The sequence below is a fragment of the Serinus canaria genome, chromosome 3 (assembly GCF_022539315.1).
Source record: "Serinus canaria isolate serCan28SL12 chromosome 3, serCan2020, whole genome shotgun sequence".
In the NCBI taxonomy this organism is placed as follows: domain Eukaryota; kingdom Metazoa; phylum Chordata; class Aves; order Passeriformes; family Fringillidae; genus Serinus; species Serinus canaria.
In genome coordinates, this window is record NC_066316.1 from 7,339,370 (window position 1) to 7,367,246 (window position 27,877).

At 38.7% G+C, this 27,877-nt stretch overlaps 1 protein-coding gene across 2 annotated transcripts in view; it reads right to left on the reverse strand.

Annotated features, from left to right (window-relative positions):
- Positions 1–2,075: 2,075 nt before the first annotated feature.
- Positions 2,076–27,877, reverse strand: part of NVL (nuclear VCP like) — a 39,893-nt gene continuing 14,091 nt past the window's right edge. For both annotated transcript variants that reach the window (XM_030236562.2, XM_050972310.1), the window contains exons 14-23: positions 25,498–25,716; positions 24,412–24,516; positions 23,590–23,652; positions 22,332–22,451; positions 21,126–21,225; positions 13,302–13,408; positions 9,587–9,663; positions 8,054–8,142; positions 4,112–4,182; positions 2,076–2,341 (exon numbers count right to left, since the gene is read on the reverse strand). In XM_030236562.2, coding sequence (XP_030092422.2) covers positions 2,297–2,341; positions 4,112–4,182; positions 8,054–8,142; positions 9,587–9,663; positions 13,302–13,408; positions 21,126–21,225; positions 22,332–22,451; positions 23,590–23,652; positions 24,412–24,516; positions 25,498–25,716 — 996 coding nt within the window. In that variant the 3' untranslated portion in view covers positions 2,076–2,296. The remainder of the gene's footprint in view (positions 2,342–4,111; positions 4,183–8,053; positions 8,143–9,586; positions 9,664–13,301; positions 13,409–21,125; positions 21,226–22,331; positions 22,452–23,589; positions 23,653–24,411; positions 24,517–25,497; positions 25,717–27,877) is intronic.

The window sequence follows — 27,877 nt, forward strand, 5'->3', positions numbered from 1 at the left end:
GGGTGAAAAGGCTCCTTCCTTAAAGCAGTTCCCATTTTCTGTGTACAAAGGATCTCTTCTGTACAAAGGATTATTTTTTGTAGTGATACATACTATAGCCTAAGCATAATTTCCCACAAGGAGCAGTGTGGGTGCAACACTCATGTGTGAGCAAGCAAATGGAATTCAGCTGCCTATCCCTGCCTGCTCCTTGCTGCACATGGAGCCCAGACAAGGTAAGCAGGATATGGACACTTGACCTGGCTTTTTCTCCTTTCCCCTTAACTTCAGATTTTCTTGTGCATTCAAACCCTCCTGCACCCTACTTCCTCTATCACCTGATCATGAGACACCTTGAATAATACACCTGGTTTGTGCTGGCTCTCTTGACAAGACTGTAGTGCTACTACTGCTCCTTGATAGCATTTCTTCTCTTATCTTGCCTTGCAAGCCCTACGTTGCTTTCTTGCTCCATACATACACAGGAATATCATCATAAAAGGAAAATTCTCAGGTAGATATGGCAGGACTTGAGGATTCCACTCCTGCTTAAGGTCCTCATCTACAGCTATCCTCAGGTATGGTGGCAGGAATCTTCTCTGTATATCCATAAAGGAGAAATCATTCTTGTCATTGGTCCACTCAGCCACTCAAGTGAATGGTGTGTATCATTATTATTATACTATTGTAGTATTATGAGCTAAAACTGAGAGAAGTGTGTTTGTGCAGCCTTGAGAAAATAAAGCTTAAGGAGAGAACTTAGCACCATGTTCCAGGGATGGTTACTAAGATGGAGGGAGATTGCCTTTTTACAGGGGTGACATGAAAAAGATGAGGGGTAAGGGGTGCTTCCAACTGGAAATGAGGAAAAACTATTCCACTAGTTGATTGTTCTCATTGTGAAAAATCTCCCCAGGGAAGTGGTGGATTCCCCAATGGCAGACACTTGTAAGATTCAGCTGGACAGGGTGCTGGGCCATCATGTCTAGACTGTGCTTTTTGCCAAGAAAGGTTAAACCAGATGATCACTGAGGTTTTCTCCCAACCTGGTATTGATTGAAAATGGTGATGCTTCATCTTGGATTTCTGGGAATGATAGCTGAAGCCTCAAGTCTGATTTACAATTAAAAGCAGGCATGTCATCATCATCTGCTTTATATCCAGGGACTTAATTTGTTAGTCTGAGTCAGAATTTGAGTCACCGAGGCACCAACTTCCCTAGGAGAGGTAGTGAATGTCATCCCATGTTGAGAAAAAATCCCAGTGGTAAGAACAAGCTGCCATGATCATCAATATTTTTAAAATGCAAGTCTGTGGTGGTAAGTTACATGTGATAGCCTTCAAACACGTACCTTTGGGTAAAATGGTGCAGCAAGATTTCTTGTTAGCTGGCAATTCTGAGAAGAATTTAGGATGTAAGGTACTATTCTCTGTCAAGTTCAGTCTTGAAGTTAGATCTGGTTGTTCAGGGTATTTGTTTAAATGAAATTCAAGTAGAAGTTTAAGTGTTGCTTACAAAAACTATTTCATCTGGGTTTTTCCCTGAAGGCTTGTAGGTTTCATAATCTGTCACTTTTCAGTGTTTTTTCTTAACTTGGATGCTTCCCAATTTTGAAAATTTAGCTGTTTAAGAAAAATAATTAAGTACCAGCTTGTTGAGTACCTCTTAACCCAAATGTTTCCATGTGTAGAATCATAGTATCATAGCACTTCTCCAATTTCCGAACTTTACTCTCCCCTTGCTGACCCTCCCAGCTTGCCATCTGTGGGCAGTTTATTTTGGAGAGGTGGAAGGAAGCTGTTAGCAGCTCAGAGAACCTGTGCTGGCACAATCATGTGTCACTGTCATTGGAAAATGCATGATTAATGGTGTGATAACATCCAGTGCAGCACTTTCCCAGCCTACTTTCACAGCTTCTTTCAGTGTCCTTGTTCTGGAAAACAGCAATTTTCTCTGGTGGTTGAAAACAGCTATTTGAGCAGTGTAAACACTTGGAAGAGTTAGCCTGTGCCTCAGGGATTTCTGATTCAGGGCACCAAATAGATCAGAATGGTGTTAGCTTTTTAACTAAAAGCATTCATTTGGAAAATGGAAATGGTTGTAAAAGGGAAGCATGTATTGTATCTTTTATTCTGGAGACAGTTAAATTAAGGATGCTTTGGAGCAGTAGGTTGTGATGACCACTTTTTCAGGTATAAATGTATAAAAAGTTGAGAGATAGATTTAGTACAGCTTCTTTCCAACCTGCCTCTTGAAAACAGGCACTGCAGAACTCTTCACCAGTGTAGAATCTCTTTTGGGAATTGTCCAAATGTATCACCTGCACAGCAACTTCTGCAGTTCTTCATACATTATTTGATCCTAACAGTGCCAAGAGAAGAGGAAAAGTACCTCAGACAGTGGTAAAAAATTACACAGTATTTAAAAGTGACTTTGTGTATTATTTAAGCAAGTGAAACAAACCAGCTCTATGAGTCACTGGCTGCATTTTAAAACATTTACAAACAAAAACCTAAAGAAGGCAAACCTCCACTAGCCTAGTTCATAAATGAGGCTGTCCAGGGAGAGTCACCACTGGTGTGTAATTCCCAGAGGCCTCAGGCAGAGCTCTTACAGTTCCTGCTGCCATGCTGGGTTAGATGGCAGCTTCACTGAGAAGGCGCTGCCCTCTTCACCACAGGAGCTGCTGAATTGACACTTTCCTCCTCCTTCAGTTCTGCACAATGAACAGACAGGATCATCCCTTGCTAGTCTAACCTAACTGTTAACCCTTTTCCCTGGTCACTCAAAATGAGAGTTCTGAGGAGCAGAATACTTCCACTGAAATACCTGGGTTCAGAAGGTGATGTCTGCCCACAGCTTAAAGAATTGTTTTTGTCTATCTTGAGTCAACTAATTAAACCAAAAATGAGATATGTATGAGATAGAAGAGCTAGATGCATTTGATCAGTAAGATGCAGCTTTTTTAGCCTTTTTAAGAAGTTTTCCAGTGTCATAGCAAAGTCTGTATTTTTTGTCAGACTGAATTTGTCTAGCAGATGGGAAGCAGCAGCTGGAAATGGGAGATAAGTATTGTGTATTGCAAAAGATGTTTCAAAATACCTAACTGACAAGTCTTCAGATGAATATTACTGAAATATAGGACTCTCACACCTGTGATATTTAAGCTGCCTTTGAGATGCAGAATAACATTTTTGGTTAACCAGAAGGGATATGTTCTAATACTTAGCTGTCATTACTATGTTAGAGGAGATGTTTTAAATTTTTGTGGCTGTTTGCTTAGTGATTAGCAAAGGGGAAACAACAGCCAACAACATCTTTAAAGGTTCTTGGAGCCACAGATTACTTCTAATTTTATGAAAGGTCACTGACCACCAAAATACAATAAAAATGAAAGGAAATAGTTTACTGACTTCTCTGGCGAGTGCTACATGTGAATATATTATTGTATTCTGGCTGCAGCACAGTACATTCTTGGTGAGACATGGAGACCTAGACACAAGCTCTGCAATAATAGCAATTCCTATATATTAACTTCAAAATTATAGTAATTAAGATGACTGAAGAGTTTTCCTTTCAGTCATTAAAAGGAAAAGAGCATAAGGAAATGTTGACAACAAACTTCCTTGACAAATCCAAATAATGAAAAGGGTAATAAGAAATAACTAAGATCATAAGTGTGTTCTGTGTCCCATCTCAAATTTCCATCTCTTGCACATCCACAGAAAAGGCTGAGCATCTTTGTATGTCATCATCACAGGGGAGGAAAAGTTGTGGCAGGATGTGGTGCATGCTAAAGGCCCTGACTTCTCCACTGAAAGCTCAGCAGACAGAGGAGCTTAGAGCCAGGTTAATAATCAATCTGGAAATGTCAATGAAGGCAGCACAGTAAAAGGCAGCACAGTAAAAAATAACCTTGATATCTTGGTAAGCCATCTACACAGAGTGCACCATCTGCAGCTGAAAAGGGAGGCTGTAATTTCTGACCTTAACACAAACATCAGGTTGGTTTAATGCAGAATCAGGCAGTGTCAGTTTGAAATCCACCTTAACCATTCCCAGCAGCCTCCAGCATCAGAAGTGTCCTTCCCAAGGGAGTAATGAGCTTTGCATACTGGAATTTTACCTTACCTGTTTGGACACTGAAGATTTCACTTTCCTGAAAGCTTCTTCAAAGTGTTTACGAGAAATCTTGATTTCTCCTTAAAGAACAAAGCATAATAAATGACTGAAATTGCAGACAAGTGGCAATCAAGTGACTGTTGCATGTATTTCAAGGCAGCATTCATGATACCTAACTGAATTCCCATAATCTTTCTGGAAGTCAACCCCTCAAATTCTGCTGCTTCCACTTCTGGGCTTTTTTTTAATCATAAATTCAATATTAAACTTCCCTGTTATTTAAGAAGTATCTAGAAAATATTTTACTATCATTCCAATTCTACTCAATTTCTATGTAATTGGTTTTATATCATTGCTTTATCTGGCATTACACAGAAGTGATGAAAGCTTTCACTGCTACAACTCCCCATGTTCAAATTTATGCAGATTGCCTTTTTGACCTTACTGCAACTATCCACAGTAATTATTCTTAATAATAACCTTTTGAACAGGTTTTCTTAGTATGTTAAAACATAAGCATACATCAAATAAGTCAGATTCCTCTGCTCTGACAAGGAAGTACCTTGTTTAATCTGGATTTAAAAATCCTAAAATGCCACTATATAAAGATTAATTACCAGCTAACACTATGCACAGGTACCAGATATGTCAGAAATACAAACTGTAATCTAGTTTGGTGCATTCTGTTCATCTCTTTCATTAGGATGATTATTGCTTTTATTTCCACCTCTGCCACATAAAGTGGCATGTGTCAACATGAGAAAACATTAATATATTTTGAGTCAGAGTTGAACAAAAATCTTCTGCTGATACAGTAAAAGACTAAAAAGCAAATGGAAGATACTAAATCCAGAATGAAATATACCTTGTCTAAGGTATTAAGCAGAAGATCAAATAGCCTACAGTTATGATTACCTGTGTTAAAGGTAAGGATGAAGGTTAAATTTCACTGTACTAAACATACAACCTCCCTGCTTTCTCATCTCACTTCTCTGCAGCTCATGTTCAACATTCCTATTACCAGATAAAAGTTACACCTGGAAAATTTGAAGATACAAGTTTAAAATATCAGGAATTTAACCTATTTCCCCAAGGAAATTATATTTACAGTAAGAAAAGGGTTCAAATTGGGACTTTCTCAGAAGACATATTACTTTTAGACTGAGTCATTAAAACTCCATAAAACAATAAAGCTATGAGAATTTAATTTGGCTTTCACTTTTGTTTTTAAGCATGTAATTTTTAACCAAACTGTGACAATGCTACAGGGAGAGAGAAAATCTCCTTCTAGGTAGCTGACCTCTCACTGCAGGGTAAGTTAGACTACTTTATGCTTATTAGTTGATAAAAGCTTGTCCAAAGCTTGGTCATGCAGAAAATGTAGCTGTGAGTAATCTAGACCTTGGCTACTTGCTTTAACACACTTTGCCTGGATTTCTGATGACCAAACCATTTAGTCTGAATAAATGGGTACAAATATTTTATCGTTTAAAACCATTTATATTGTTAAATTAAAATAATGAAGTATATCAACAGGTACAATGTTTTAAAAAGAAGATGATGTACTTAAAACTCTAAATATGAAATTGGAGTTTTCCTATTTACATAGATGAGGGAGGGATAGATGGTTCCTATCAAACAAGGACCAGATCTTGCTTTTCAAATTCAATTGCAAAGATGCAAAACTTTATTCTCACTTGTTAAACCACACTTGCTCTTAACTGCTCTAAAAAAAGTCTCACAGATTCACTGCTTCGGATCAGCCCTACAGACTGCAGGTGATATGGGACCACTGGCTATCTCTTATAAAAATGTCCAGAAAGGGTCATGGTTTGTGTAGGGTCTGTATTTGTCACTGCAGCTGAAATAAGAGTAGGACTCTCTATTATTACTCCTACAGTGTACATTCTGTGTGACTCGATCTGTTTGAAATAAATACACAAGATTAAGCTAAACAGGTGAGTTAAGATGTCCATGGGAAGAAGTCAGCAGGAGCACATGGTGTTCCAAAGTTTCTGAGGAACCTGACAGAAACTGCAGAACTGCTGCAGTAGGGTGGGTCCCACTCTGGCAGTGCTGCTGAAACCACTTTCATGCATCATCTTCAGTGGTTTGGAAAAGGGAGGCAGAAGTGAAACTCCAAATTTGCAAATGACAGTGAACCTTTCTGGGTGTTCAGTGCTGGGCCAACAATGATGAAATCCAGGGGTGCTGCATAAAAGTGGAAATCTGCTCAGTTGTTAGGAATTTCCCCTACAAACTTCTGTATCTGGCAATTCTCAGACCACAGTGACTAACATGATCAGCTTGCCTAAGCCTGTTCAGATTAGCAGTACAATTTCTGAGTTCTCCTAAGAAACATCACCAAAAAGATATCTTAACATTTCACTTTCTACAAGTACCTCCAAGCAAACCCCTGCAGAGCTTTAAAAAAACCACACCCCTGATCTTATTCCAGAGGGAAAACATCAGGTATAACGAGAAGTTGCAACAGTTTCTCCAGAACAGCAAGGAGCAGCCCTGATTCCAAAGGACTGACTGAGGAGGACACTCAGCAGCCAAGCAGAGCGTGGGTGGGGAGGCAGCTGAGCTTGGCCTGCTCAACAGTGAAGGAACAAAATCCCCACTCTTCATCTTGAAGATAAAAATGAATAGGGTCTCAAATCAGAAACCACCTCACATGTTTTCATACCAATCAGGGCTGACATCCTGGAAACCCAAGGACACTCTAAGCAAGCAGCTGCTATAAACATGCAAATCAAGCTGTACATATATCATGAAATTGCTGGCTGCCTACACATTCACAGTCAGTGCTTTAGGCTGCAATCCCAACTGTGAAGGCTGAATTCAAGGGATGAACAGCTTGGAATAAAGCCTGCTGTATTCTGAACAATTAAAAAAATGACCAGGATAAACTCAGATATTTCTACCTCAAATCAAGAGTTTTAGCCAGCTACAACAAGCAAAATGAGTAACCCAAGTCATACAACAGGAAAGGATTTTATAGCTTGGGGTTTTTTCCTCCTCTAGCTGAACATGCTTGTTGGCTCAGAACAGGGAATACAGACACTGTGCTCTGGTAATCTACTGTTGCTAAAAACCAGACAAGATTGGATAGGTACTAGATCAAAAAGAATCATTCAAAGCCATTAAAATTGAAGTGCTGCTCTTAGAAATCAGGGCCATAATGAAAGCCTACAGTATTTTCCAAGGACATAATCTGAAAAATCACAATTCTATCTTAGCTTTGCATTTTGGCTTAAAGATAAAATAACAAACATAATGACTGGGAAGAAAAGTAAACAGACAGGCATTTTATATAACAGTTTCAATCTATCATTTAAAAATCTCCACAAAAGTACAACTTAAACCAGCAGTTCAGACAGATAATGAAAGGCAGAGACTGTACTTGAATCCATTTATAACTCCCTTTTAAAGTCCTGGCAAGAGGCACTGTGAGGTAAGCACCAAAGATCAAAAGTGGCACAGATTTTCCCAAGTCCATCAGTGCTGGATGTACATGTTCAGTTACACAACACAGCTGGGTGCCAAAGGTAGGAAATCAGGGAATGTGCAGTTTATAGCCCTCCTCCAAATACATCAGTGTAATTAGTCTTTGGCAGTGACAGGGAAAATTTGCAGTGGTATTTATTTAGTCTAGAAAATAATCAGTTTACATAACCATTTAAGAGAAACTTTTCTTTAAGGTAGCAACCTTCAATTCTTTAAAAAAAAAGAATTGTGCTGACTTCTAGCATAACCATTTTTCCTGGGCCTTCCCCTACCTCCCTTTATGTGACTCAATTTTTGTTTGGCTCAGAAGTCAATCAATCAATCAATGATGTACAGCTTTCACAGCCTTATGCTTGTCTTCAACTACTTTAAATATTTCATATTCCATTTATCTTGTCACTGTTAACAGTTAAGATTTTCTTTTTAAAGCTCTCTTACCCTTCTTGCTTTGAGTATTCTGCAGGGCCATTTCCTGTCTCAAGGCACAAATGGAAGCCTCACGAACAAGAGCTGAAAGGTCTGCCCCTCTAGGGATACAAACAACAGGTTATTTGGGGATAAATTTCTATTTTGCTGATGGTAGAAAGACAAGACACTAAAAATGACATTAAAATTTGGTTGTGCTGTCAAAGTTTCATCTTAAGAACACTGGAAAGAGGCCTGATGATTACACAGTCTGCAGCCTTCATTATGGAGTGGTGCCCTTCAGATTTTAGCCACAAATTAAGATCAAAATAATGAGAAACAAGAAGAGGCAAAAACCCCATTCAGCATCTTTGAAAATGCCAAAGGGTTGATTACCACTCTGCCACTTCTTGAGAACATAACTTCTTTTTTTAATGAATCTTATGAGAGATTCAAATGAAATCCCTCAGCATTACAAAAAGGAGTTGCTCAAAGCTGCATCAACAGTAAAGTTAACATGCTCTTCAAATAACAGTATCCACAAAATATAGTCAGATCAGTTGAAGTATTTCTTTCCAGTTTTCTGGAACAGCTGGAACTTTTCACATGTCTTTCAGCTGGTGAAAGTCATCAAATCAAAAAATAATCCAAAATTAACTCCCCATGCTTCATTTGGAGGTACTAGGCATAAAGTATTTTAAAAAATCAAAAATTAAACCCAGCCAGATAAAACAAAAAATCCAAATAAACCAAAACCCACATCAAAACCCCAAACTCAAAATTCTGATCAACCCAAGCATCAAAAAACCTACAACCAAACAACAAAATCTCAAACAAAAAACCCTCAGAACCTCCACAACAAAAAAACAAACCAAAACCCCCACACACTGAACAAAAAAACCTTTGGACTATAAACCAGTGGAAAGGTGTGGAAAGAAAAATTACTCATCTTTCCCAATAATATTGTGGCAAGCAGCCTGTCATAAACTTTATCTTTAGTGAACTCCATAAAAACATTGAGTATTACTAAATTATTGGATAGCTTAAAGCTTTTTAAGTTTTATGGACCATAAGTGCAAATTACTCTGACAGGTATGGCCATCAAGCTTTCCCTAAAGCCACACCTTGCTATTCCCGAAGCTGAAATGGGCCCTCATTACTCTGTCAAACTGATTGCTCTCAGCTCTGTGACAGAACAAGCTGGTTATGGCTGCTTAACCAATTTGCTTTCATCACCATTGTGTATGGGCCCACAACTTAAAGAGGGCTCTTTGTTCCTCAGATGATGCAAGAATTAGAAAATAAAACCAAAGCAAACCAAAAGGCCTCCACTGTTCTGTATCTGCAATGTGAACACTATTCCAGATGAAGATTTAGCATTCCATATATTCCTACCACCTTCTTGGAAAAAAAAACCACAAGGAAAAGCAAGAAAAATACCCAAAGGGAAAAGGTTTATAAAGTTAAAAAACCCTCTTAATATACCAACAAAACACAGCTGATAATGCACCAAACACTGCTGGCACTGCACATGAAGTATGAAAGTCAAAAGCAGAAGATACTCACGTGTAACAATCACAGTGCTGGCTGTAAGCAATTTCCTCCAGGCTCACATCACTGTCCAGGGGAGGCCTGGTGCCATCCTAAAGGAGTTGAGGTAAGGAAAAAGAGAAGGTGAGAAAACTTTTTTTCTTTTCCATCTACCATCCCTGAAATGATGAAGTTTCTTTAATCAGGAATCATATAGGTGTCTGACAAGTTTCCTGCAATATCCACAAATATACATATTTTTAATCTCAAACTGGCAAGGAAGCTAATCAGCCTTAAAACCATTTAATTAAGAAATGTTAAGCAATGGTAAATTTTAACTTGCCACCCACAGATTAGATTTTCTCTAAAGAAATGATGGCTAGCTTGCCCCAGGGCATTGTAGCAACAACATTATTCCATATGTGGGCTTATTTTTAATAATAGTTGGTTGCTTCAGCAGCTTGTTTAGCTGAACTTCCTCTAGTTTTACTGTGTGTTGAAATCAAGGCAAGTCAGCTTAGTCTTATCACCTTTAAGACTAAATTAATAGTGTATCTTTTATATTCTGGATATAGATTTTCAAACTTAGAAGTTTTCCATTTAGGAGTTTAGATATACTGTAGATTTTTGGACACTGCTTTTCCATATTATTACTGCTTCCTCCAGAAAGATTTCAAAAGTGGTTTCTTTTGTTATTATTTTTGCATCTCCAACAGCAAAAGTCTTAAATGACATAAATGGTATTTGAAACTAGCCAACAAAATTTCCAAACACTGTAAGCTTGGAGATCCTCCTGTTATCCTTAGACAACAGTAAAGTATTATCATGATAGTACAGAGATTCAAGATATCTCTTTGATCAAACAATATCTGAGTTTTGACAGGAAAGAACTCTTTTAGGATATAATGATACATTTCTGCCAGACACTCATTTGACAGCAATGCACAAATTCACATAAATATTTTCTGACTCCTTCAGAGGAACTAATATACTGCATACCTACAATACCTTCAAGAGAAAAAAATAAAATGTGAAGTACCTGGCAAGTTAAAATACTTGAATACTTAACAGACAGAGGAACAGTCAAGGACTAGGCAGAGTAAGGAAACAATCTTGAATGAATCTTGAACAGTTAGGGAAAAAAATCCAGAATAACACCACAATAAAAAGATAAAGGAGCAGCCTGATTTGAAAACATCCTGAAAGGAGAGGCTTGAACCTGGAAACAAGGAAGCCTCATACAACTTCATATGGGATACTTTAGTAACTCTTGTAGGAAATTGCAAGCCAGAGAGTCGCCTCCTCTGCTAAAAAGAAATGTTTAACCTGTTGCTTTGTGGAGCAAATACACTGGGCACGTTTTGCTCTCCCTGCTCTGGAGCCAAGCCCTGTGCAGCACAGGAGCTGGATGCAGCTTCCAGGGATGTTTAAGTGCAGCTGTACCTGGAACATGTGAAGGCAGGCTTCTCTTGCATAACATGCATAATTGGGAATGACTGATTTGTACAAGTTAACTGAAATAAGTCTTTCACAACCCACTTTTAGGCTGTCTTCCTGACAACTTGTTCCTCCCCCCAAGTCCCTTTTCTACCCCTCATGCTGCCTTTCTAAGCATCCATCTTTTCATTCAGCAAGGATTCTGTTTCCACATGCTGTGCATGTACTCCTTGGAGATTTCTGGGAATGCATGGCACCATTCAGAAGCCACTCACATCTACACCAAACATTTTGTTTTCTCTGGCCTTGAGCAAATACCTTCTCAAATTTTTCACACTTCCTCACCTAGGATGCATGGATGAAATCTGACAAAAAATTAAGCACTTCAATTAATTTAACACATTTTCCCCTCTTCCTACTCCATGGTCTTCTTTCAGATAACTCCTACACATCTAAAAGATTTAACTCCTCATTCACCACAAGGATTTGTAATCAAAATAGCCAGACTAGTGTGAATTAAGCATGCATGACAGCATTTTGCATTCCAAAAAGGAAGATAAACAACAAGATAACCAGTGACAGGATCCACAGAAACCAAGCTGATAAACACTGTGCAATGTATTCCTGCTGTTAAGAAGGCCCCTAAGCAGATAAGTTCACATCAAAGCTGATGTCAGCAGAAGACAAAAATATTCTGGCAGTGGGATAATAACAGGGTTACCACATCCCACTGCCACTCCTCTTGGTGCTATCCCAACAGGAAGATAGGATTGTAGGCACAAAGATTCCCAGGAGAAGGGAGCAAAGACACCTTTCAGCGACCTCACCCAGGATTTATGGCAGTAAATGCAGCTCTGAACTTGATTCCTGATGGGAAACTGCAAACAGTTCTCCCCAACAACCAGCTGGTCATTGACACACAAGAGGAAGCCAGAAGATGAAGTGAGGACTCACTACAGTTCCTTGTCCTCAGGGTTGCCCTTGAGTGATCCTGCCCTTGCCAGGTGGGTTCCTGTATTTTGGTGTGGCTGTGAGAGTGTGAGCAAGGCAAAGCAGTGAGAGAGAGAGAAATCAGCTCTGTTTAATGCCACCTTTGTTCCAGTGAAGGGAGCAGAGCACCAAGCTCTGCTACACTATTTCCCTACACCCCTAATTACCTTTAAAATAAATCTGGTAAAATAAAAACCTGTGATTCCTTACTGTATTCAGAGATGTTACACTCAATTCATCTCAGCATCTCATGAATAACATTAAGAACAGGGTTGTGAAAAGTATTAAGTAAAGTATTTCTGTAAAACTTCGAAACAACAAACTTGTCTACTGCAAAAGGCAAATGGGGGAATACTTAATCTATTTTCATCCATGAAGCAATGCACAGAACAAATGAAGGAAAGTCTAACATCTTGAATCTGTAATCAGAGGTCACCCTGTGAACATCCATTTTGGCATGAAAGAACAGGCTGGAGCAAGTTCTCACTTTCTGAATTCTGAATCAACTATTGCCTATACACCACAACTTTAAAGTTATACAAGTCTGAATTATCCCTTATTACAAATACACTAAACAAACTTTGCCACACTTCTCATAATGCTGTCTTTCCTCTATAGCAAAGACTTTGTCTCCTTTGCAGCTCCAATCAAGATCTGACAGAACACCCAGTCTTAACAATCAATGTTGGTCTACTGGGAAAAAAGTAGGAAATATCCAAGTAATTAATATGCTTTTTATGTTCTTTTTTAAGGCCTTGATTCCTGCTGTGCCCTACTTGGAGAAACACTCCCAGAATTCTAAAATCCAAGTGTCTGAAGCAGCAGATTGTGCTGTCCACCACAGGGAGGGCCCATGAAGGCACAGATTGTACATTTTCACATTTACTTTAACATACAACCTCGATCATCACAAGCTTCTTTTCATCCTAAAGCAAATTAGGTGTCACAACTACTGTTGAGCAAATGCAGATGGAGCTTGTGAGTCATTCTGCTGAATGTCTGGAACCCCCCAAAAAAAGCTTACAAAACACTTCTAGGCCCATTACTCACTCAGATAGGAATCTTTTAATTAAATCTGTTCAAACTGTGACTATCAAGGCAGCAAGTTCTATGTTTAACAGGTTTGCTTTACTCAAGATTCATCAGCTCCTTGCAGTCCCACAGCAAATTTAACAGCAGATGGGCTGAGGGATTATTTTTATGACCTCATGGAATAGCTGAAAGTGTTCCATGAGACAGGATCCTGCAATTCTTTGTAACATTTTATTTGTCTTACACCATTCCACCAAGCTTCAAGATGAAGGATATATTTCCAAATACTCACTTTGGTGATGGTTTTTAAAATAGCAAGTCGATCTTCAGGTGGTGGCAAACCCACATAGAGTGTTTTATCCAGCCTACCAGGACGCAGGATAGCTGGGTCAATGATATCTTAGGGAGAGGAAAAATAGAAAAGAATTAATCCAGAAATGAGTTGCACCCTTAGGAATATCTGCACATGACAAGGAATACATGCATATTTGTACCAAGACTCAAAGAAGCATTTGTGCCATGACTGAAGCTCTGAGCATTAAAGGAGCTGATTGAAAAAGTTTCATTTTTGTCAACAAGTCTCTAACAGCCAGTAAAATTAAGCCACATCTGATCAATGATGGCTCATAAATACCAGTTTCAACTCTTCAGATAAAAAGACAACTCTATATTTGGCAATGCAGAATTAGAATATTTCTGCTGAGGAATTCCACATTAATTATTAGCAGTTTCTTCTATTGGAAGGAACTCTACCCTAAGGGACAATGATAAGCCAAGCATAACAAGCACACAGGGCCAATCACAACCATCCATATGCAAACTTAATTTTAATGGTCATTTCTACTACATAATGGTTACCTGAATGGTAAAACAGGAAACCCAGGAAAATACCAAAAATAGCTGCAAAAAACAGAATTTGTTTCCCAGGGAGAGCTACAGACTCCAAGTTTATTATGTGTGGAGAAATAAGAAAACAAAAATCATCACAAAAGTTTCCAGAAAACCATTCAAAGCTTAAGAGTAACAGAAATGTGTAGCTGCCTTTTAGCACCACAGGCTGTGATACCAAATGTAACAAAGTGAGTCAGGATGTAAATACTGATTATTGGTGTAACAAGAGATACAGACAGGGCATATAACCTGGGAAAGGCCTCAATTCCTGCCTGTGTTTCAGCACAAACTGTCTGCATGATGTTTCTCAATGCTTCTTGATGCCCTATTTCCCCATCTACCAAAACCCAATAATGGTATTGATCTGTTTCACTAAGGAATTCTATGGAGTCACCATCCCTGGAGACCTGTAGATGTGGCACTTGGGGACACAGTTTAGTGGCAGATTTGGCAGTGCTGGGTTAACAGGTGGACTCCATGATCTCTGAGGTCTTTTCCAACCTAAATGATTCTGTGACTCTCTGATATCCTACACGCCACAGTAAGGTGAGCAGCAAAGTCCCAGAAGCGCTCACAGAAGATATAAAGAAATCCATACTTTTACTATAACAGCCAATATCAAAGTACATAAATTATAGGAATGTGTGAGGTAGCTACTGCAAGAGCCTCTCCCTAAAGTGGCAGTTGATGATTCCATCTAAGTGTAAAGCTGGAAATTATCAAGGCCTCCCAATGAAGCTGCCAACACCCTGCACTGGCTCTGCCCTCCTGACAAAACAGAGCTCACAAACAAACTACTGCATTCCTGTGCATTAAAGGTGAAGGACTGGGAAAAGTGAAGCTGCTAATCTTTACTGTACAGTAACAGACACCACCCAAACCCTAAAACAGTAGCAGGGAAAGTTAAACTATCACTTTTTTGGCTCATGAAAAAAGATTGCTTAACTCTGTCCACACTTGAACTACCTGATCCTACCACAGTCTGGTCTTGATCCACTTTTTAAAGATGGGCATGGTTTTGTTCAAGTTGCTCTCTCAGTTATGCTTAAAGGACAACTCCATTATCTTTTTCTTGGACAAAAACTTCTTTCCCTCCACTAGGATACAGCAGTCATGGGCAGAAACATCTATGGAAGAAAAATCAGCTAATGCAGATGCTAATGTGATGAGAATGGTGAGGGGGAAAAAAAACCAACCAGGAATTGCTTGTATTAATTTAATCCAGATCAGATGAAACAAGAGTTAAATAGAATCCCTGCTGTGGCAGGCACAGACAAAAACATGTTACTTTATACATCTGTGCATTGTTCCAGATGACACTTTGTCTTGCTTTTGACACAAGTGCATTTTCCTGTTTCTGTGTTCCTTATCACATTATTGATAGGAGATGACAAAGTTTACTCAAAGGATCTCTTACAAACACCAAAACAAATACTCTCAATAGGGCCTGCATTACAACTCCAGGCACTTGCTGATTTCCCCATTCTAACATTCAAAAAATAAAGTATTAAACAATATTTTAAAATATTAAGCTTGATATGGAAAACACTGTTTCCATTTTGCACACCGATAACATGGTACTTGCTACTTGTCCAACAATATGAAGGCAGCAATGTGGTCTGAAGTTGCATTCACCTTTCTGTATGGAAATTATCACACTGCCTGCATTCAAAAAGTTACCACAACTGACAGAACTAGATAAGCTGCAGTAATGGTGGTTTACAGCAACAAAGACCACACCAAAGTCTGAAAAACAGAGCTACACACTCCTCAGCTCCTTATGAATCTCATTTCATTCTCCTGGTTCAGACCTGGGCTTGAAGTTCTTGAAAACTCATCACATAACACAGAAAATTAATATTTACTCATTGGACAAACTCACTCATTAGCTGCACTCATATCCATTTAAAAGAACTGAATAAGGTACCCCCTCCCTTAAGGAATTTCAAAGCATTCCACCCTGGTAAATCATAACATTTCCTTCATATCTATTATCTTAAAACTTATCTAAACAGAAGAGAGTCAAGTCATTTTAGATACATTTACCATTTTAATGAAATTAAGGTAGTTATTGCAGATGCCTCTTTCAAAGCCTATTATTATGCCTCAAGTTGGAAGGAAAGTGAAGCATGGAAATGTGATGAAACACAACACTCCTTTTCCAAGCAATTGTCTCACAGACAGAATACACTTCTACTGGGAGAAATGTAAATAATTTCCTGCCTTTCTGAGGTGGTCAATGGTGTTGACTGCCATTAGAAGACAGTATGTAATTCTCCAAATAATCTGACAAAATTGCATGAGAAGATATTTACAGTACATCCATTCCTTGCTCTGTTTTTAAGGGTTCAAACAGGCACTAACCTCTAGAGAATGAAGTCACATTTCAGTTTGCTACACTGCTCTTCAAACTACTGCACATTTTTCCAGAACCATTATGTTCCATTGAAAGTATCTGTGCATTAATTCCTATACAGGGACATTCCATTGCTCTATGAATAGAATCTCTCAGTCCCACATTCATTTCTAGTTGATTATTCATGTCTTATCTCAGCTGTAGAGGAGCCAAGCACATTTACAGAAGGTCAGTGCATACAAGCAATGACAGCTGCTGTGTGAGTCCATCAAACTTCTCCCACGCTCTCACTCCAGCTTTTAAAAAAATATCTGAAGTACACAAGATCCAGGCCCTCCCATTTTTGATGTTCTGAAATGCAGGCTCAGAAGCCCTGAAAGGTTTTCTGAGACTCCAGGTGAATGCTGGACTTAACAACTGAACTTACTGTGAAAGGTACACAACACTCAAGGGCTGCTGAAATGCAGAAATATAATTTGTGTGAATTAGAACTATTATGAAAGAAATTGTTCCATGCCTCATGTATTAAGTGCTTTTCTTAGATCTTATCCTGCCTTTAATTCAACAACATGTATAAACAGGTAAAAACATAAACAATGCCCAAACCCAAACTGTAACTATTGTTAAAGACTGGTGATTATTTTTTTAATTGTGTTTCAAAACATGTGGTTCAGGTGAATAGCTCTAAAAAATGAAAATAAACTTGCCAACAAAAATAGAACTCACTGAAACTAGGATTGTGCTCAAAGGTAACAGCATTTTGCAAGAATTAACTTAACAAAGCTAGAGAAAGAGGCCATGAATAAAAGCAAGACATCATCACAATTTATGTGCAGTTTAAAATCACTGTCTTGTCTGTTTCCTCACATGACAAACAATTCCCTAGATCCCAGGGGAAATGCTGCTGATGCCTTGGTCAGCATTTCTCTAAGGAGTTTATAATGCTCAAAGCCTGGGGAAGTAAGAGAAGAACAGAAAGCAGCAGTATCCCATCCTGAAATTCAAACTGGTAGCTAGAAAGTTGTGGGAAATTATTGATTTCATTCAACAGTAGTGTTTGGCAGCTGTGTAGTATTTAGCCTTGAATCTGGGAAAGGAAGTAGGCTGGAAAAGAATTAAATTATTCTGACCCATGAAGGTGCTAACAAGACAAGACATTTCTGCCTCTATTTTTTTCCCCTCTCTCTCTCTAATAATACTGAGTGCTTTAAAGGTTTAATCCTCTTCAGACAAAGTCTGACATTGATTCTGCATTTGGATGGAAAGAGATTGACTTGGGAATACTGCATCCCTGCTAATTTAGAAGGAGTCAAGAAATATCTGCAGAGGACATTTAAAGTCATTGAGTAAGTGCAAAAAACATTCAAATATCCTGCTTTTTAGGGCATATCAAAGGCTTTTTTCAGCACTGCCAGAATAAGAATTACCACTTGCAGACTGTAGATGATAAACAAAGGAACCAACCTATTGTGCCTACCCTTTTGCCAAAATGGGATTAAAGCCTTCCAAATGTTTAAAGGCTATAGAAAAGAGAATTTGGCAGTTTTCAGCCATGGGTTATAAACCACCACCATTTCACAGAAATACCAGGTGCCAACACCTCACTGTATCAACTGTGCCAGGAATGCACCTTGATGCCAAAAGTGGTTGAGCCACTGCTATCCCAACTACTCCTAAACAATAATAAAAATAGCAATAACAACAACAGTAATAATAACTTATGAGAGAAGACTCTTCCTATTGCACAATGATTTAAGCAAACACAACAATCATGAACAGTACAAGCAACCAGCTCTCAAAGCTACCATGCATGCCATCACTCTAAAAAAAGAAGCATCTTGAAAAGCCATTTTCCCTCCCAATAAATTATACCAACATGGACTAAAAACCATGAGCTCTCACACTTCACAGCACTGGCTCAGAGGAAGACTGCAGAAGTTCTGCTGGGACACATATGTTATTTAGCTTTCCATTACACAACTCCCCTTCCCAGCAGCACCTCTACTCACCACAACTAGGACAGAAAAATCTTACAAAGATTTAAAAACCTTTTCAGGCAGCACAACTTTAATTGTTTGGGGGAACTTCTTCAATATAGTAGCCAGTCTAAGCCATGCCTGTCCTACAGGTCTCTGCTTGGACTTTGCATTCTTCAGGTGGTTAAGAGTGCTTTACTAAGAGTGCTCTCTACCTGCAGTGTGCTCCTTTCAACTACCCAGACCCCACCAGCAAAACCTCCTTTGGTGAACACTGCCTCCTCCTAGGGCCCATGAACAGTGAATAAACTACAGGAGAGAAACATCAGTTTCCCCAACTTAACCACAACTTCAGTAGAAATTGTTCTGATGAAACTCTATTTCCTCATATTGACAAATGCATATATCACAGGAAAAATTTATGGTCTAAACCTTCCCAAAATGTGTATGTATATACACACACACACACATATATATACAAATGGCATCTTCCAGCTGAAAAAAACCCTTTTATTAATGTTGGCAAAACAACTCTTTGTATCTTTATCAAGATAAAACCACCAAATTGAAGGATATAAATTCATCTACAAATTCAATAAGCAGAAATTCATTGTATTTGGTATCCCTGCCTTTGCATTTTCTTTACATTTGGCATTTTTACCTCAAATCCTCTTTTTTAACCCATGTCACTGACTAATAATACACTGCTGATTTCATGCCTTGCACATTTCCTAGCTGCCCTCAAATAAGAGCCCAAACCTCATTCTTTGGTAAAGTTTTGTAATTTTAACTATTTCTGTATGGTCAAGCAGTAGATCTGACACTGCAGCTGAAAAAGGTGATAGTGACTTTTAAAACTGAAGGGGGAAAAAAGAATATCCTAAAGCAATTCCACAGGTACTTTCTAACCACATAAGGGTAAAAATGAACCTCACATAAGCCTTATAGAGAGGGGAATTAACAATTGAATAGATGTCTATTTCATATATGCATGGAAATCAGACCTGTAAGCAAGCACAGAATCATTGTATATCTAAATCAAGGAATCAGGACAAACCTGCCACACATAAATATTTATATTTTGAAATTAACATCTGAGCAATATTTACCCTAAGCTGGCCCTGGTGAAGCTGCTAGAGTGCTTGCACAGGGGAATCCTTGGCTCAGAACAGTGACACAGAGCAGCCCAAAAAAGGACTGGCCCCCTGCCCAACCGGCTAAGGAGGCACTGCAGGAAGTACAGCTGGATGTGTCCTCACTTCCACAGGGCTGGAATTCCCAGCCCAAGCTAGCAGCCAGAGCTAATGACAAGTCAGTAATTAGATATGAAGCCCTTGTGAAACACTTCCAAATAGGGCTGCTTGATACAAATGCTTGCAACAGCACAGCTAATTTAGGGAGAGATCTCTTTGCTAAGGCAACTTGGTGACACTCCCACCAACACTCTTGGTACATCCAAGTGCATCTATGCACAGCATAACCTTATTTTCTATTCTGCATTGTATTAGATAGCCCAGGAGCAGCAAACTCATGCCAGGAAAACCTGATACTTTAAGTCAAAGAATTTGTACAAGCAGGTAAGAGATTTAAGCCCCTACTGCTCATACTTCACCACGTGGAAGGCTTGAAAGTCTGTCATGGTGCAAAGAATTCGAGACATAGGAAGAGCTTCCTCCAAATCTTTGAAGCTTTTGACCATTGGAAAAAAAACCACCACCTAATAGCTGCCTATTATAGATGATTTCAGACCAAATTTTTCTTAATTTAAAGAACAAAAGCAATATCAAATATTTTAACTTTCCCACCTTCCAAATTAGATCCAAAATAGCCATGCTACCTTTTTTCTTGTTAAGCCATTTCTCAGCAAAACTACATCTTGTCCTTACTTAATACATGCAGGTAAGAAATAACTGTGTCTCACTTTAAGTAGGAATTTGCCAAATACCTGCTCTAGGTGCAAAGGTTCTTTCCAGAATTGTGGTACTCACACTAGTATGGTTTTACCAAGACAGACTTGTAACCCTGTATTTCATTTCACTTGCAATATTCAGAAAAATAATCACAACCAAGGAAGTGCAACACCTTCGTGCTTGTTTCTTTCTAAACTGACAACAAATTCCTTTATCTACAACCCACAGCTTCTACATGGAATTCAAATTCAGGAAAGACAAGTTTCTTGCTATAAAACACAAGGTTTCTCCATAATACAAAACAAACCCAAAAACAGAGATAAAGTTGCCTGTAGAACACAGGATGCTTGTAAAGCAGGTATCAGTGTTTAGCTTATTAACTGAGAAGATGCTTCTGGAATTGCAAGAACTGCCAAAACCTGAAGAGTCAGAGAGGGAGCAAAGACAGCTGTTAATATCCAAGCTGGACATGAAGCAACAGAAGAGTAACTGCTCCAAAGAGAGTCTAGCGTGGAACATAGAGCCCAGGAAGCAAAAGATAAACAAATGGAAAAATGACTTAACATGAGACAGATGTCTTAAGGCAGGAAAAAAAAAATATAGCAGAAAACTATAAAGCTGATTTGGATTGAAAATCAATTTAAGCAGTAAAAAAGAAAAAAACCCCACACATTCTAGGTCTCTTTTCTGCTTCTACATTGCAAGGAATAAACCACAGCAGTCAAAGGTCTTTCAAAGCATTTTAACAGCAATGGTACCAGGTGCTAAGTGAGGCACATTTTAAAGAGACTGCTTTATCTCACAATACCACATGAACGTGATGAACTGATGAACTGATCAGAAAAGCTTTGGATTTGAGCAGACACTGTAATTTTAAGTATAGAACAGGCTTAGTTGCAGAAATCAAATATTTAGGAACACATGACTTTGTTAAAAGAGAACCAAGGATGTCTGATTTCTTGTTTCTGACCTTTGGTCCTTACCTGGCCTGTTTGTGGCAGCCATAATGAAAACCTGCTGTCGATTCTGCAGCCCGTCCATCTCAGTGAGGAGCTGGTTCACCACCCGCACGCTGGCTCCTGACTTTGGAAGGGGAAATTTGTCCACAAATCAAAGAAACAGCAGGAATGTAAATATTTCAAGGTAAAAGCAACAAAAGATCTACTAACTCCCCGCACTGAAATATTATTGAAAAGAATTTCTTTTTCACACTTTCAATGGAGCTGCATCGTGGATTCCTTCTCCATCCCAAATTCAGGCTAGCTACACACTTCCCATGTATTTTAACACGTGGCAAACCTTTTCTTTCCCATCAAAACTAAAGGACTCACTTAAAGGAGTACATATAAATATTTGTACTAGTTGTTCTGATATCTGCCTCAACAAGAAGATACAAAATTTCTCAGTTTTTGGAGGGAAAAGAGTTCTTAAATATCGAAACCACTTAAACAACATATTAAGCAGGTGAGCTACTGAGAGGTAAACAGTAATTCCATAGTAGTGACATCCTATAAACAAATAGCTTAATATTGATGATATTTTTGCCTCTGACAAGGGGGAGAGAAATGATGCATCTGACTCCATCTTATCAGAAGGCTAATTAATTACTTTATTATACCATATTATTCTATATTATATTACACTATGTTACATTACATCTAAACTGAATCTGCCAAGCACTCAACTTTGCACACACTGCACTGAATCTTGTGACTGTCAGCCAACAGTCCCCACACACACACACTTGGCCCTGACAGGCCAAGAAAACAAAACACCATCACTATGGGTAAACCATCTCCATATTGCATTCTACTTTGGCACAACACAGGCATAGCAAATAAGATGAGAATTGTTTTTCCTTTCTCTGAGGTTCAGAGGATGTGAAATGCAGAAATATTCTTGGGAAGAATTGTGCCTTGCTTTTCTCTGTGAAGAGAAATGTGGCTACAGCTTAACCTGAATTTCTCTGGATTTTTTTTTTTTTCATATATGCATACAAAAAAAAGAGATAAGCTTTATAAAACTTGACCAACATTATTTCCCTCAAATAAAAGCCCAATGGACTGCCTTTCTTGGGAAATACTGGGGTAATACTTGGGAAATACCCTTCTGGCTACTTCTGTTGCCTGCCATGTCCCAAAAGCTGTAACAGAGTATTTATTTGTGGAGATACCTCAAGGCAGACTCACCTCCCTGTCAGACCTCCGAGGGCACAAAGCATCAACCTCATCAAAGAAAATCACACAGGGGGCAGAATTCCGGGCCCGCTGGAACACCTGGCGTACAGCACGCTCGCTTTCACCCACGTACTGAAAAAGCAAGAGAAACAACATTGAAACACTGTAGGGCACAAAGATTTTGCTTGGGAAAAAAAAAAATCAATAGTTTTAAACACTCTTTAAGGTACTTTGCAAGGGAGAATTGTAATCTGGTTTTTCTGACAACAGTCTCTTTTCTCTGGTTCCTTACTGATCATGATTTACACGGGAACTGTCGCTAGTTGACTTTTGACAATTCAGAGTTTAACAGAATTCCTTTTTTCTGGGCAAGAACTGTAACTTGCCATCATTTTGGTGATGAGAATTAACAAATAAGTCTTAATTAAGGACCCTGTTGTTCAGCTGTTCACGAACAAACCCAGTGAGCAATGTGAACACAATGAACATCTGAAGTTCATAGAGTTGTTGCCTGAAGACAGGGGCTTGGTGGCAGGGAACTGAAAAGTCAGCCAGAATTTCACTTTGAATGCTGAATTGTAGGAACAGGGGCTATGAAGTTGTAAATGCAAACACTTAACTTTTTCCAAACAAACATGTTTTGATTCAATTTATATGTTAACAGTCTCTGAACCACAGCCAACCATTTTCTCTGTATTCCACAAGAAGCTGGGCTCCTCATTAACTTCAGTGCTGTATTTCCTGCCTGTATCAGTACTTGAAGCAGACATATAAAAACATTTGGAAGAGATCAATCAAATCCAGTATGTGGGTTTCAGCTTCCACATTACTGACAATGGCCTCACCACATGGGAGCTGCAGCCACTCAGTTCAACACATTCTCTTGACTTTGAAAGGGACTGAAGTTACATCAGAGCACTTCTAAGTCCAGTGCTTTGAGAATTTGAACTACAGCACTTTTATCTGTTGACATTTAAAATCACCATTCTATGGAAAAGCAGTGATGTATGTAATTGGTCCTTTAGAAACCCTACTTCAAGTCAAGAAGGGTTACCTGCCACGTAATTTAAGCTAAAATAAATATTTAAGCTGCACATGTGACTTTTTTCTTTTCGTATGAACAACTTCACTGCTAAAAACTTTAAGGAGGGTTTAAATAAAGCAATTTCAGCTGCACCAGTAACAGTTGTGTAATTATCAGGAATTTTGCTTGCCCCACGTTTTGGACAAGATTTCCATAAATAACAAAAGCCCCATGATTAGCACATACCATATTTAGCAGCTCAGGACCTTTCACAGATATGAAGTTCAGTCCAGACTCGTTTGCCACAGCCTGTAGAAATGATAAAGCCAGATAGATATAGATAAAGATATAAATATAGATATAAAACAAACATTTATCAGGTCTGCCTGGGTTCTGTCCATGGAGTAATAAACAAATATAAGGGGAGGAACACACAGTCAGCAACTGTTTGCAAAATATAGAAAGCAGTACAAAGTATAATTATATGCCATTAAGAGTGGGAGGGGAGCAGGGAATTTAGCAATGTATTCTCTCTCTCTGATGAGGCAGTTCCAGATTCACACCCCACCCCCCACACCAGCTGAAGAATGTCCAATAACTATGGGAGTTAAAGAGATATTCAACTCCATAAGAGCACCTGAAGACAAAATGAGGAACCATCTGAAATTTGAATGATTATCTGCATTTACATGGAGATGTGCTAAGAACTGAAATGCTCAAGAAGCAAAACAGCATTTTCAGTAAGAGTTGCAGAATACTCCCAAACACATAATTTAGTTACAGTAAAATATTCCATAGAGTGGTTATCCAATAGAGCTTCTTCTCATCTTTGCTACTTCTTTATCAACTTCATTTCTTCAAGTTTTGCAGGAATTCCCACTCCATTCAAGCAAAGTTGTAACTTTATGCAAGAAAAATCAAGTAACTTCAGCACAAATGCCTAAATTTAGATTTCTGATGAAATGTGGTACAAAAGGCCAAATTCTTGCACTATGATCTAATCATACAAAACCATCCATTTCAAGAGGATTCTGCAGTGCTTTTGATGATGTTTAGAAAATGCATTACCTTAGCTAACAGTGTTTTGCCACACCCTGGAGGCCCTGCAAGCAGGACACCAGCTGGAGTAGTCAGGCCCAGAGCTTTGAACTGCTCTGGGTTTCTCACAGGTGCCTAAAAAAGAAATTCTCATTGTTACCTCTGGCATAAAGAAAACATGAAACTTTGCATTTTAGTTACAGCTGGATGAAAAATAATTCATGGCAAGTTCTTTATTCCCGTTATTTATAGACTAAAAGAATAAATATTCAATCAGCACCTCAGTATCTTCCACTGCTAATTACCCCTAAATGGGAGAAATATCCTTATTCAGAGGCAAAGATTTTATTCACCAAAGCTACCTAAAGGTGTTAATGTTGAGTTTCCCTCTGATTGGCAGCAAGATTGCTAAGCTTCCAGCTAAGTAGTCCCCAATTCTTTGTCTGGTAGTTGCATAACGAAGGTTATTGGTACACAGCTTCTAGAATACTTAAAGATTGAGCAATACAAAGACACTGAAAGCATGAATACAAAAAGCAAAATATTAAATACAAATGGCAGACTTGAAACAAATTCTGAAGTAAATTATACAAGCCTGACTATTTTAAATAAAGATATTGTGTCACTGTCATACTTTCTGAAAAATCCCTTTGCCCAGGATTTTGCTCCTCGGAAGCTGAGAAGCCTTAGAGAAAAAGGAAAACAAATTCTTCTCTCATTTGCTTCTCCTGTGTTGTGCTCACAAGTGGAATGTGTTTGGAGATTGTTTCATTGGTTTCATGTGAGTTGTTTTGATTTACTGGCCAATCAGGGTCAAGACTCTGGAAAGAGTCATGAGTTTTCATTATTATCTTTTTAGCCTTCTGTAAGTATCCTTTCTGTATTCTTTAGTATAGTTTAGTATAGTATTCTTTAATATAATAAAGTATCATAAAATAATAAATTAGCCTTCAGAGAACATGGAGTCACATTCATCATTCCTCCCTGCCACGGGGCACTCCACAAATACAATAATTGCAAAATACCCCTATACCTTAAATAAATATTGAAAATAAACAGTTTAATTTCCTGCACAGGGGGAGTGCAAAAGCCCTTTGGAGGAAGGTTGGGACATACCAATATTGCCATAGTCAGCTCCTCCCGAACATCCTCCAGGGCTCCAATGTCTGCCCATGTCACATCAGGGACTGTGACAAAGCCTTCTCTCTTGGCAGAGGGCTGCACTGATGACAGGGCAACAATAAAATCATTCATCTCAATGCACAGCTTCTGCAGCTGCTCCTCAGGCAAGGGGGCTTGCTCCTTCAGCAAATCCAAAAGTCTCTGCAATTCATCCTTAACATACATGGAAAGGGAGAGAAAAAAATTAACTGGGTTAGACTTCCAGAACCACTTTAAGGGTTTTTTCATCCTTAACATACATGAAAAAGAAGACAAAAAGATTATGCAACTGAGTTAGACTTCCAGAACCATTTGAAGGGCTTTTTCAAAGCCACACTTCAACTATCAATCACATTATTACATACAAGGCACATAAAATATATAAATTACTATAAATGATAAAAATGTTTCAGGGAAGCTCTGTATACATTTAACAGGTCTGAAGGCATGGAGCTGAGCTTAAAATCTTGATTTAGATGCTACAGAAAATGAGCTAGCACATGTATTTTGCCTTCCAGCAACTGGAAGGCAAAATACATGGTTTTTTGCCTTCCTACTGTTTCTCCCACATTGACTAGGACAAAGGTATTTCCATGCTGGAATTTCCAAAACATGTATTATTTATATGTATTAATTCTGCTTTTAACAAGAAACTGCTTTCAAGAGAAAGTGGAAAACTGCTGGACAGCACAATTCCAACAATTTGCAGAATATTCAGTTCTGTATAAATTGTTAAAACTCTTAAACCACTTGTAGAACATACACTTGGATTTAACACCATGGAATTTTAACATCATTTCCTCAGCCTGGTCAGACCTGGCTCTGCAGTCAGGACCTGATAAAGTTTGGGCAAACAGGACAGAAATGCAGGGTAATGCTTTTCTGCACTGCCCCATGTTGCAGACCACAGTGACCAAGGGAGGTACAATCCAATTCCTCCAATCAGTTCCATATGGGGAATTGAGAAAATATTCCATCAAAGAACTTTAGATTTTCATAACATAAATGCATCCCCATTCTAATACAGAAAGGCAGTATCAAAGCAAACTGAAATAGAAATAAAACTGTTTCAGGATTTTCATTATAAAATAGAGGGAGAAAAAAAAAAGTAAACAGTCTGTTTAGTTTCAACGTTTTTCCTACAGGAGTAGAAAGAAAAAGTATCACTTCCTATCAATTTCAGCTAGGATAGCTCTACAACTGACCACAAAGAAATAAAAGTGCTTAGAATGCCTGATCCTCCTTTTAAGTCCTCCCTCCTCCTCTTAACAGAGCCATTGAGAGAACCTCTGAAACAGCCAAGACCACTGGGTTTGTTTACTTGAATTGTGTGAACGATTTTTAAAGGTTTTGTATGTTTATTTTTCCATTATAAACATAATACAAGGGCTTTAATGACAATACCCTGTATTAGACTATGTCAACCTCCTGCCAGCTATCAAAACATGGCTTTGTTAGGATTAGACTTCCTCATTCTCAATGACCCCTTTGATCATGGTGATGTTGATAAAAGCTGCAGCTACCTGCCCCTCCCCACTTTCTTCTGGCTACAGCAGGCCCCAGGAAGCTCTGGGAGGTATAAGCACCATGCTTATGTTACACTAATACAAAGGCTTACTACAGCTTTTTATATTGATTCTTGTCATCACAGCACCACTGCTCTCTGACAGCCCTCCTAAAAACAGAACATGAGCCCAATGTGCATTTCAGCCCACTTATCTGCAGACAAATCTTTAGGAGGCCTGCACATAATGGAGGCATAGACAGACTCCAAATTTTGAGAAGCAGGACCAAGGATTTCTATCTAAAGTTGTTCTGCTTCACTAACCTTCATGTTACTTAGGCCAGAGAATAATTCTGGCACTTGAAATACTATTTTCTGCAACAGAGATCCAGCTGCACTTTCACAGCTTCTCTTCTCCTCAAACCTGCTACAGGTACTAGACACCACATGTGATTTACCCCAAGTAATCACATAGCTGGAAGGCAAAGGCTGCATAAATACTTCTAGACTTTGGGTTACTGTAACTCTACCAGGCCAGGGAAGAGCCCCAGGCATAATCACAGACATTTCACAGAGGGCACAGCAAATAGCTGGTGCAAAATACTCAGTTAAAGTCTGATACTTTTAAAATTTGTTACACTCAATACACTTTATAGCCACTCTTCGAAACTCTGCTCTGTTAAGAAGACAAAACAGCACAGCACAAACAAAACAAAAATTCCCAGGGTAAAACCACACCTTGTATACAACAGGAACATAATTTTTAGGAGGACTGGGGTTTGGGATCCACTTTTCCAGGCCCATTATATGAGTCATTAGGAGTTATGTGTC